We start from the raw sequence: 12238 nt of genomic DNA, 5'->3' as shown, positions 1-12238 counted from the left end.
GTCATTGTAACAGAGGGTCTACGGGTATTGTTAATCACATCTGCATAGCATTGCCCACTAGTGCCAACTAAAAGAAGCAAAAATTACCAAAACAACAGATAAGGTATAAGACGCTAAGTGTAATGCATCATACAAGAGCTAATTCTCTATTTCTGCATTTTGTAAATAAATAAAAGCTCCCAAGCCCAAATAAAGAGCCCATCTCTGTCACAGACACCTTATATACAGCCTCAAAAAAGGTCCCCTGTAGCATCCTTTCACAGGTTCATTTTTTGAAATTAAGCATACTTTCCAGAACAGCACAAATGTCACAGCAAAGAAACACTAGGAAAGAAAAACTGCCACACAGATCAGACTAGGCTAAACCTCCCTGCAATTGAATGTAGACTCCATTTCTCTTGTACAATTACAATGATCTCGCTTAGTTACCTTTTGTGTCGCAAGGAAAAGGAGCAATAGATGTTTTTATTTTTGAATTAGAAATGAACATTCGTGAACCACAAAGACACAATCTGGCACTGTAAATGAACCATGTGCATCCCCTCATGTTTAGCGACATGCAAACTGAATCCCAACAAGAAGATGCAAGGGCAGTCATAGTGCCAGAAACTCACCAGAGTCATCCTTAATAGGAAAGCACAGGATGTTCCTGGAATAACAGTAAAAAAAAAAAGAAAGGTATAAAGGGTGAGAGAGCAATCATCTTGAACTGGCATCAGTTCACATAAAGTTTCGCAAATAAAAATGGGCTTTTAAGAAAACCCATTACCTAGACTCAAACTCAAAGTGTGCACAGTGTTTGAACACCGGTAACCATGGATACTCAATATCTTTCTGGGTTTAATTATTTAAAACTGCATCAAGGTCAGAAGTTACGAGCACAAGTCCCTTTAAGCAGTCTGAATACTAAACAGTACACAAGAAGCAACAATTTAACTTAATGGTTCACCTTGTTCTGAAGCCCGTTGTTTCATCCATTTTGCGGTAGAACAGAGGATGGGCATAGGCATCAATAATGTTTAGCAGCTCCCCTGAAAAAGAACAGATGGCATTCAATGAAACCACAAAGAATAAATCGCAATTACATTACAAATAAGGTAATCTGCAAGGATAGACCGTAAATATGCGTGCATGCAAATACATATGCACACAACACAGTGCCACAAACAAGAGGACAGCCTAATCTAATATGGAGGCTGCTTTTTGTTTTCATCTTTTTAGCATGCTATGAGTCCTAGTGATCAAACATTTTGAGAAAGCCAGAAGCCAGCTACTAGAAGTGTGCAACAGAAGACTGAGAAGTGCACGGGACAATTGCTGGACTAAGAGAGCGAGTTTGATTGAAAAACAGACACCAAATTAACCTTACCATACAGATGTGGTATAATAAAATTTCAGTCGCTAGTCCAGTTTTTGGCTGGCACTACCTTTCTCAATGTTTCACCGCTCTGTTTGTTGTGGTGACAGTATAAGTCGTAGAAATAGTAATTTTTTGGAATAGGGTGAGAACAAGCTGTCACTCAAGTCATTAAGGCATGCCAAATCATATTACATACAGAGATATCATACAGGTGGCATCCTGTGTGAACAAATTTGAATTAAGGGTTCTTTAACATACCACTTGTAGCAACATGGCCCGCAATGCCTTGGTCAGCAGGGATCCGAACTTCTGTCATTGACTGCAAGCAACAAAATGAACAGGAAAAATGAGACTGTATCTAGGAAATAAAGCTTTCATGAAAGTACACTGTCCTCAGTCATGAATTCGAAAAAGATGGCCACAGAGAGCTTTTTAAAAACCAATACCAAACATTTAGCCATGGTCATTGTACAAAAAGGTATCACCGGAGAAAAGCTTGAAGCAAGACAACTGCCAAAAGTCCGAAAGTACACTGCCAGGCTACCTTGTCACTGAGAACATGTGATCAGAATAATCAAGCACAGTGTTGTGTTAAACCACGGAACACGGCGTCACTATCCACAACATTCTTTTCATATCAGAACTTCTGCAGCAGTACAAATTCACGGCTCAATCATCCGTGATCAAGTTCAGCACCTGTGCAGTTTTGAGCTGGCCATCTTCCTTGCGCACTCATATTTTAATGTGATGGCACTAAAAGGTCCCGATCTTAAGAAAACCCAGTGTCAAAGCTGTCGACATTTGAGTGAAAAATCACGGGCATTCCTCTGGCAGGTGGTAACATGACCATGCACATGACCGTGCACCAAGTGGTCGTCCCTAGGCAACCTGGGTGCCCTTAGTCCTACGTGGGCATGCTCATGTGGCTTGGTTAGAGCAGGGCTTTATCTCTCTGTCTGGTGGTCTTTCATTCATTCTGGTAGCTTGCAACTGTATGTTAGTGAGTATGTGCGGGATAATTGAAACACTAATTAAGGAATTAGTGTTGCTTACTTTTGTTTCCTTTACTATATACCCAATTTTCCTTACAGTAACATTTAAACTTCACTGCAACTTCTGGTTCAGTTTTGTTAAACCTACACTGAAGCTGGTGGAACTGCCTCGAAGCCCTTCACACTCGGTAAGTACGGGTGCGGACATAAGTAAACGGAGCACGGTTTTCCGTTAAAATTAAGGCCACATCTTCTGCACTGGAGATAGAAAACCAATATTTGTCCAAGTGAAAGGACACTGGCATCTACAACCGGTTCGCACATACCACGATTTCCATTTCCTATTATGCAATGCGTGAGGAAAGAGCGTGCTCCGTTTACTTTTGTCTGCACCGGTATTACAAGCAACAAAACTGCCACGGATGAAACCACAGGCATATCTGCTGTGGCATGCAGCAACATGCAATGTCCTAAAGCTAGGCTATTACAGTGCAGGTCAACGAACTGACCTCGGAGCCATCTTCTGCCAAGTGTCCATCAAAAACCTTGGCGACCAGCTCATTCTGCTCTTTGTCCAGAAGGAAGAGAGAACATCTGAAATAAGGCCAGACAAAAAACAAAAGAAAACACTGAGGATAGAGAATAATAACTGCTTTAGGGGCTCTTTTAAGTATATCTAAACTATTTACAGGAATCCCTCAAGGTGGTGCACAGTTCAATTCAAGGAATAATTAACCATGGCAGTTCTAAGAAAAGCTGTGCAGCTTCGAAGTTCAAGCAGTAGAGCAGAAAAAATTATTAGAGATAATGGAAATGCAGTCAACTAATCAGGAGAGGGTCCAAATGAAGTCAAACATGGAGAAGAAGTGTGTTTAGATAATGGAGGGGGGGGGGGGGGGGGGGGGGGCTCAGAAAATAGAAATAATTGAATAAAATAAAGTGGCACAATTTTCTGCGTTTGAGATTGAACCCAGGCTCGTTAGTCTAAGCATGTTAGAAGAGAGCATACAGAATGCATTGGTATGTGCACGAGTAGCGCAGTGGCATGCAATAAAAGAGAAAAAGTAGAAAAATGTGATATCACATTCAACTATTAAAGCGGAGCTTAAGCAACCTGAAAATTTTTTCAAGCACGTCAACAGAACAGACTGCACACACATAGAGGAAAATTAATTGGTACTTCGGGAACCATCTCACCCTGCACTTGACACAAGATAAGCTGGATCCTAATGAACTACAGACAAGCTTCCATTTTTGTTGACACCAGTGTTGCAGAGAATACGCAATCCATTGAGCTCGCAGGTCTGTAACTATTTTTGCGAATATCGCACTCACCCATGTAAACTGCCAGATGGTTACACATGCAGTCACGCATTAACAAGGCAGTAACAGAAGTCATACACACCTTTCTGCTTTAGTAAGCTTGCGCGCATCAGCCATAATTTCTCTCAGGAGGACGGTTACGTCATCTGCAAGAAAGCAAAAACAAAAATGTATACACCGTATCAAGCTGCGATACCAAATCAGTACTTGATTACAGTTGATACATGCAGATATTAAAAAGAGGAAGCTCTGTTATCACTGGTAGCAGATTTTGTGTTACGAAATCCACACACTTTACTACTGGGTTATTTGGTAGCTAAACTGAGTAAGATCTCGTTCTTGTCAGCACCACAGATTGCAAAACAGGTGCTGTTTTAATAATAAGTACAATTTATGCAGAAATGGTGTGTCAAAAGCGGCAGCTAACTTGTGTACTACCGCACAATGCTTTCCCAGCAAACGTTGGCAGTACCCACGAAAACACACAACCAGCACCTCAAACCTCTAACAAACCATACACTGTTTTGTTTCCTTCGAATAAAAAGATGATGCACCAACAATTTTGATGCCCTTTAGAGAACCCCACGGAGTTGAAATTAATCTGAACACCTACACCTTAGAGCATGTTCCATAGCCTATGCCATATAGACAACCAGTACATAGAAAACTATACAAGACATGCAGCAAGGGAAAAATCCAGCACTGCAGGCCGGTCACCCAGGGAGCATACTAGTATAGACTGAATGCCAGGGTGGCATATGCATAAAGAAACAAAGCAACAATAGAAGAAAGGACTCACCAAGGTGCGTGAAGAGGTTCTTGGCTACTGTCAGGAGCGACTGCGAGGAGGAGAAAGGCAACCAGGCATTGAGACACTGCGGAGCCTGTCTTTGTCTTTGTCAGGCACGACAGTGCAATGAATGGGAAGGCGCCAAACAACAATAGATGCAGGCCAGCTTCCCACACAACAATAAACATGCTGCGAGTGACAATACCTGGCACTCTTCCCTGAGCCTGCGTTCCTCTTCGTAAGCAGTCGTCTTGAGGAGGCAGGGTGTGATGCACTGGAAGCACTCGCGCACCACGGCTTCATCACGTTTTGTGAAGCTGCGAAAAAAAAAAAAATGAAAGAGGAGAGAGAAAAAAATGATGAATTCATCCAGCAGGTCAATTGAGGCAAAGCAGACTGAACTTGTAAGCAATGTATGTGAGCAATGTATACAGTGCCCGATCATTATGCGACACAAGCTGGCAAAATTTAATGTTACTGACCAAGCTCCTGCATAATTTCAGGCAAAATTCAAAATTCAAGGCAGTGCTTTAATTTTTAGCATCTTGGCCCATCCACTAAACCCAACATGAAGAAAACTTCAGTTTTTGGCGAGTTAAAGAATAATGAACTTGTCGCCACTGGTGTCAATAGAAAGACAAGAGCCACTATGGTGAGCCAGCACTGACAGCATCGGGCTACAGAGTACAGGTTCACAGGTGTGACCTTAGCTACATTTCTTCTACAGACATGTACTATGACAATGCTTGAGTACTGAAATTTAGGAGCCTATTTAAAGAACCAAATGCTCAAGAAATAAATATAACGCTTCCCACCACTGCATGCTCTCTTACCCACAGACTTGCTTCAGCCCATAAAATTCAATTGCCTGATATCAATCAAGAAAGACAACGAAAAAAAGGTGCTAATGAGCTGCAATAATGGGAAACAATTGTTGTAAAATGTAGCCAGGAAAGTACTTAGAAGCAGAACACTGAAGAAGCACAATAATATCACATACCACTGTTGTGAAGCTCAGTCACAACACACAAAAGAACATCAAACTATGTCTCATTCAGGTAAGTGTGTACACGTGCCAATTTAGGAAATACACCTACTCCTTGCCGTTGGTCTTGTTTACCACACAGGGTAGCATGACGACACGGTCAGTGTACTTGGGGTGCAGCACAGGCACACACAGCAGTGAGTGGAGCACGGAGCCTATCAGACGACTGACTTCCTCCCGATGATCCTGCACAGCAAATAAGAGAAAGCAGTGGTTCAGGTCTCATGACTAACTAGCAGTCTCAACAAGGTTCCAGGCACACACAGTCTGCCAATTATTGCCAGCAAGCTATGCAGCGAGCCATGAATATTAACTGAAAAGATGACCTTAAATACACAATATAAAACTCTGACACAGGTGGAGATCAAAATATCCGAGTCACCATATATAAGCTTCATCCTTCAATGTAAGCACAACAAAAATTAATGAATGAAGCCTTTCAAATAGAGCTACACTACACTAGGAGTATTGCTGCATTATACTCAACATAACAGATTTAGAGAACACTTAAGCTTTGAGTTTAAGGGTATAATGCAACAGTGTTTATTTGTTCAGTGTGCAAGCTCCCACTGCAGACCCTCATTCGTGTACACAAACTTAGTTACTTCCTTGAACACTAAGCTCTTGATTTATGTCTCCATAAGATTGCAGCTCTTAGGCCCCCATTCCTGGATAGCACGTGATAGCCACAAATCTTCATAGGCGTAGCCAGTGTAACATGCCACCTGCCAACTGTGGATAGTAGTAGCACAGTGAAACATCAACTGGCATAGCTAGCATATCATAGACTGAGGAAACGAAAATCCTCTTCCTGCATTTCAGAGGAGGGAGGGAGAGGCGTTGAGGCAATACGTAGTTCAATGGCCTGGGTTGTTGTTTGGTTGATGGTTTGGTTTGTGGGGTTTAATGTCCCAAAGCGACTCGGACTATGAGACACCGTATTGGAGGTATCCTGAAATTTCGACCACCTAGGGTTGTTTAATATACACTGACACTACACAGCAAATGGGCATGTTATTTTTCGCCTCCACCAAAAAGTCACCACCGCGGCTGGGATTCGATCCCACACCCTTGGGTACAGTAGTCGAGGGCCCTAACGACTGCACCACCATGGTGGGGCCTTGGGTTATCCCGACAACTAGTCAGTGCACAGCCAAATTGCCAGCCAATTACCATCTGTCAGAGGCATGCCCGTAATTTTTCTCTAAACGCTAACAACACTAACAGCGGATTTTGGAGGAAACGGGACCTTTCATGCTGTCGCATCAAAACTAATATACTGAACCCAAAACATTACATTGAATAAAACACCCCTCGCAGACATACACAACTGTACCCAGGCATCACAAAAAATTTGCATGAAATGCAATGTTCATTGTAAGTACAGGGGATGAACTATATATGTACGCACGTGGTGTATGTCATCCAAGGAAATAGGCCGCCGTTCAGACAGTGCGCAGCTGAAGCTATTGCTCGAGACCTATGAGACAATGAAACATGGGTCATGTTAAATCCATTGGGAGCCAACTTACAATTAGTACTAGTGGCTTTACAAGGTTTGCAACAACTCACCAAAAGCTTGGCTGGCTCTTCTAGAACTCTGTCACCTACTACCTACAAAGATACAAGTTAAGCATGAATTAAAATAGCACTATACCAATAGCATTACTAGTCCAGCTTTTCAAGTATTGCATGCAATGAACAATATAACGCTTCATTATATTGATGCCTGTCGAAGAAGGCAATAACACTACTGGCTGTTTACTTGCAAAAACAAATAGTCATTATAATCAAGGATACTGAGCTGCCAAGTTCGGTACCTATGTAGTTGGTTGTGATGCAAAATAATGACTTGCTTGAAAAAAAAAAGCCATAGACCCATTCTCACAGCTTCTACAGCACAGCTACAGAGTGCAGTAACCAAGTACAGGGAAAAGTCCAACAGGAAATGAATGAAAACTATGTCTTCTCATTTTTATGAACTTAAAGAGCCAGGAAGCGTAAGCAGAACGAAAACTTTTTCCAGCGCAATTTAGAACAGCCTTAGAAAATTACTAGCTAAGTAGAATTACTCTGTAAAACTTCCAACTGCCTGACCTTTACATGAAAAATGCCAGATAAGCATGCTTCTTTTCAACAAGCGACATACCTTACACGTCAACTCATCCTGGTCATCAGATATCAAAAGAATAAAAGCGTTTTCACTCTGTGTTGTCTTTTGCAACTGGAATGCCCAAGAAAAAAGAAAATTACTATCAATTGAGGAGACCGGGGACGTGTATTGGAAGGTTCACAAGCTGCAGTACTTACATATTCAACAACTTTGACCTGAATTTCGGTGGTTAAAGGATCATATAGGCTAGCTGCCAAAGAAAGAAAGAAAGGTGTCTAAATGCAATGCAGACATTTGTGCAGACAGATGCAAAGCTCATTTGGCAGAAAACGTACCACACAACTGAATTAGCCCTTGGGGATCCGACTGCATTCCTTTGAACGTCGGCCACCGCTGTTTTCTAGAGGTAAAAAAATGCAGCGTATTTTCCTATAAATGCCAACGTTCCATGCAGAACATTGAGAGCAATACAAAGGGTAACGACCAAATAACAGAGTGATGCAAAGGGCACAGCGGCCAGTGGGATGCAGTTAGACTATGGTCAGACAAGAAAGAATGGAGCAATTCAATTTGCAAAGTCTTACTTTTTTCGCAGAATTCTAGCATTTGAAGAAGCCACGCGGATAGGCAGCCACGCGAAGAAAAAAAGAAGAAATCGGAGAAGTTGTGGGTGATATGGCCTTCAAGTGAAATGTGAGAACTGGACACACCACAACACGAAGAGGCACAACAGCCAGTCAGCAAGCGAGCAACATGCCAGTCCAATCAGGCATTGCCACAAAACATGACTCTTGAAACGTAGGCGAAGGGACTTGAGACATGGGTCCTATCGCGCTTTGTATGTGCGTGTAAGCCCTTGAACAAGAGAAACGTGAAAGAGTTGCACAAGACCATGCTAGCACAAGCGCGTCAATAGCACCCATGCCAGCACATGCGAGGCGAAGCACAGTTTTTTGGCATCACTGCGAATAGTTCCGCGAACTGCACGTGCATTCGGAAAGAATCATTATCTCGAATTCGCATTCCACGATGGCGAACGAGCGTGGACGTAACATACGTTTTGCGTTTTCTGATCGTCAGTACTGATTTCAACGAAAACGTGCGGGAGACCACAAACGAGCAGCTTCATGCAGCGAAAGTGACGTAAGTGCGCAAGTGTAGACGCCAACGCTCAGTGCACAATTGTTCCTCGCGAAGGCGAATCCACATCAAAATGTAAGAGGTTTTCTACGCGACTGCCTCTAGGAACGGGGAAGTGCGCCGCACGTGTAGCTATCGATGTCGTAACACGTGTAACGTCACTTTCACGTAACGCCGGCCCGCTGACACGCACACGCAACGCAAGTTTAAACCGTGACAAAAAAAAAAAAAAAAAAAAAAAAAAGAAGAAAAAAAAAAACACGCCAATCAGACAAGCGTGCAACGGCTGTGACTGTTGATGCTAAACTAACTTACCCAAATATGGAGCCCATCTAACTGCAATTGTTTATTGGACAGCATCACTTTGGAAGAGAAACGAATTGGCAATAAGTTGAGCGCCCGGACGACACAAATTCATTTGCGGTTTCAGCTGCTACCTATCTCGCGAACCTTCATGTGCTCCGTACGTAGCTACACAGGCGGCAAAGCACAAGATACTTTAGGTACCGGTATCAGTAGGTCTCCCACTAAGTACGCTGACGAATAGGTTGAGAAGAATCCACAACAACATGCCTGATGTGAAATTACTGAAATAATCTTAGTTTCATGAATCGATAGGCGCCGCGGCGCCGCAAAGCGACTAGGCTTAGGTGAACCATGGAAAGCTAAACACGCATGATATCGGCGACCATCGGATTGACAACAAAACCTATTTAGCACGACCGTGATGCATTCTCTTTTACCGAATGCGAAGAACTCATGATGGGCGACACTAGCCACGCAACACAGCAACCACAACACGCGACTTCGCACTCTGCATCGATGCCAGCCGTAGCAGAATACTTTGCGGAGGGGGGAGGGAATCTTGAAAAAAAAAGAAACACTTTCATTGGCAACCGCTAGGTGCGCCTCCGGGTTTCGGTTTCGGTTCACTTGCGTAGGTCAGTCAATAAGCGAGTTTCAACTATAGTCCTACATTTCACGAACTCGTGCAAAAACGGTGTGGCATGAAGGGTGTTTTCGTAATTGGCAACCATAAGAAAAGAAGGATGTTTTGGTTAAGTATACTTGCTTTAACATGAGACGGCACACTTGCTGTTGGTTATCATATCGGTTTCGAAGAAAGCTTCCGCGCAGTGGCCGAAATGCTTTCCGCAGAATATGTGAAACCAATGAAAGTGATGTCGTAGTACGAGAGCGCCGGAAAGGATGCGGCGCAGCAGCCAACGCGGCAGACACGATTTCAACCTCCTCTCCCTCTGCGCAACTCAAAACGAAACGAAACAAAAAGCGCCGCCGCCGCCGCCGCCCGCCTGCGCGGTTCACTTTACGTGCCGGCAAGTAGGCGAACTGAAATTGCAGGGTTGTGCGCGCGGCACAGCGGCTTCCTTTTTAGCAGCCCACGACCTGGCGGCCGATGGTGTGACCGCGTGACGTCACCCTCAAGGACAGAAAACCCCAGGCAGCTATTGAACTTGTGCCAGGCGCCAGAGCAGGAGGTGTTTTTCCGAGCAGATAGACGGGGGGCGCGCGCGCGATCTCGCCGGCAGAATCGCACGCGCGTAGACGAGTCATTTCGCGGCGCCGGGAGTGCGGAGGAAGCGCCGGGATGTCCCCGCCGCGTGACTGCATGCGCGTCCAAAAAAAGAAAAATAATAATAATAATGATGCGTTGCCGGCTCGCGCAGCTGCGCGGCACGAAGGGACTGATGCGCAACTCAGAAGAGAAGGCGCGTGGCACAGATAACCGCGACAGCGCTTTCAGATGTGGAGAAATCGAGCAAAACAAAAATAAAGAGATCCATGCGCGGTTAACACGGTGCGCGTTTGGAAGAGACTGTCGAGCTGACAGGCACACGTCGAAAGTTTTTCTCATAACGCGCTTTCGTAGCTCCGCTGGCGAGTTAGGTACGTGATGAACGGGTTCGGACCTGGCTTATTATCGGCAGTGAAAACATGCGAAGTTTCAGCGCTCAGCTTTTCGCAGTCTCTCGCCGTTTGATCTGCTCTATAATGCTCACCCTTTAAATGGTCTCTCACACTAGAAACAAAAGGTACGGAAGTGAGCACAGACGAGAGAGGACACGTGGGGTACGTACGTGCGACACGAAAGCGGACACGATAACCTAAGCGAAGGCACCCATGTGAGATTAATAAAACAAGCATAGAAAGAAGCACGAGCGGTTTCATATGCGCTTTCATAGCAGCAGCGAGTTTTAACTAGCGCTGAAGGCTTCATTAAGGCTCGCATGCTTATGCGAACAAAATGAAAAGAACAAAAAAAAAGTAAAATGCAGGGGAGAGAGGCACGACGCCAGATGCGTCCGCAAGCAACTCACAAATAGCGGTAGAACACCCGGCAGTAGACCTGCTGCTTTGTTGAGTATCCCATGTTGCTTGAATGAAACGCACTTCAACTCTGACTCGCCAGGCGGCAGGGGAGATAGTTTTATTTTTCACTCCATGCCGCGTGACGCCGCCAACTGGAGGAGGAGTGGGCTGCGCGGGGCGTTACGCTCACTCTCTTCCTCGCGGAGGAAGAGGGGAGTGCTCGCTGCGCGGCCATTTGCCGGCCGAGTTCCAACCGCGTTTCGACGACCTGAACGGAAAACAATAAAAGCACAAAGAGAAAACGGAAGCGTGCCGGCGACGTCGCGTCGGCGCGACAAAGGCCTGCCGCCGTACCGGGGGATACCCGCGCGACTTGCTCGTCGTCGCGTGCGATGGCGCCACAGTCGCTTCGCCGCTTAATGTACGCGCCGTGATGTCTCCGTAGGTGACGTATATAGTGCTCTAGAAGATTGTAGTGACGTGAAGAGACAAACAGCCTCTCGCTGAGCTTCGATCATTGCACCGTGCACATGATAGCTGAAGCTTGGAGAGATCTGGGGCAAAGGGCTTTCCTCGCATCAAAGCGAGTGTGCACAGCAGTGGAGATACCTATGATGGCGCAGCGCAGAGATCTGGTCAGTGCAGGTATCATATGATGGCTTTTATATATATATATATATATATATATATATATATATATATATATATATATATATATATATATATATATATATATATATATCAAATCAAACGATAACATGCCGAGGATTGATTTATAGGAAGGGAAAGGCGCGGTAACTGTCTCACTTGTTTTCTATGGACACCTCAACCGCACCGTAAGGGAAGGGAGGAAGGTGGGAGTGAAAGTGGAAAGAGAGAAAGAAAGAAAGAAAGAAAGAAAGAAAGAAAGAAAGAAAGAAAGAAAGAAAGAAAGAAAAAGAAAGAGGAGCCGTAGTGGAGGGCTACGGAGTAATTTCGACCACCTGGGGATCTTTAACGTGCGCTGACATCGCACAGCACAAGGACGCCTCTTCGTTTCGCCTCCATCGAATATAACATATCGAGGTGTAGGAGTAAGCCATAACAAAGACATTTGATATGCGACAGTATGGCGCGAATCTTGAAACGGATACCTAAACATCAG

The 12238-nt window shown here is 44.5% G+C and overlaps 1 protein-coding gene across 6 annotated transcripts in view; it reads right to left on the bottom strand.

Annotated features, from left to right (window-relative positions):
* Positions 1-11238, bottom strand: part of LOC146190756 (cGMP-dependent 3',5'-cyclic phosphodiesterase-like) — a 36884-nt gene extending 25646 nt beyond the window's left edge. For 2 of the 6 annotated variants that reach the window (XR_014706577.1, XM_084601137.1), the window contains exons 1-14: positions 11103-11238; positions 7959-8023; positions 7821-7873; positions 7660-7734; positions 7083-7124; positions 6922-6990; positions 5563-5696; positions 4671-4782; positions 4475-4514; positions 3758-3821; positions 2862-2946; positions 1619-1679; positions 950-1031; positions 615-649 (exon numbers count right to left, since the gene is read on the bottom strand). Coding sequence is in view for 5 of the 6 variants with exons in the window: in XM_084601137.1 (XP_084457263.1) it covers positions 615-649; positions 950-1031; positions 1619-1679; positions 2862-2946; positions 3758-3821; positions 4475-4514; positions 4671-4782; positions 5563-5696; positions 6922-6990; positions 7083-7124; positions 7660-7734; positions 7821-7873; positions 7959-8023; positions 11103-11155 (970 nt within the window). In the remaining variant the exon portion in view is untranslated. Of the gene's footprint in view, positions 1-614; positions 650-949; positions 1032-1618; positions 1680-2861; positions 2947-3757; positions 3822-4474; positions 4515-4670; positions 4783-5562; positions 5697-6921; positions 6991-7082; positions 7125-7659; positions 7735-7820; positions 7874-7958; positions 8024-8207; positions 8645-9078; positions 9126-9506; positions 9771-9835; positions 10007-11102 lie in introns of those variants that run through there. The other 4 variants (XM_084601138.1, XM_084601141.1, XM_084601139.1 and 1 more) reach the window with 4 other exon arrangements.
* Between the last annotated feature and the right edge of the window lie 1000 nt (positions 11239-12238).

Source organism: Amblyomma maculatum, chromosome 4 (genome assembly GCF_055883805.1).
Source record: "Amblyomma maculatum isolate TAMU_Amacu chromosome 4, ASM5588380v1, whole genome shotgun sequence".
NCBI classification, from domain to species: Eukaryota; Metazoa; Arthropoda; class Arachnida; order Ixodida; family Ixodidae; genus Amblyomma; species Amblyomma maculatum.
The sequence above is the reverse complement of the archived record's forward strand: the minus strand, read 5'-3'. Positions and strand labels throughout refer to the sequence as shown.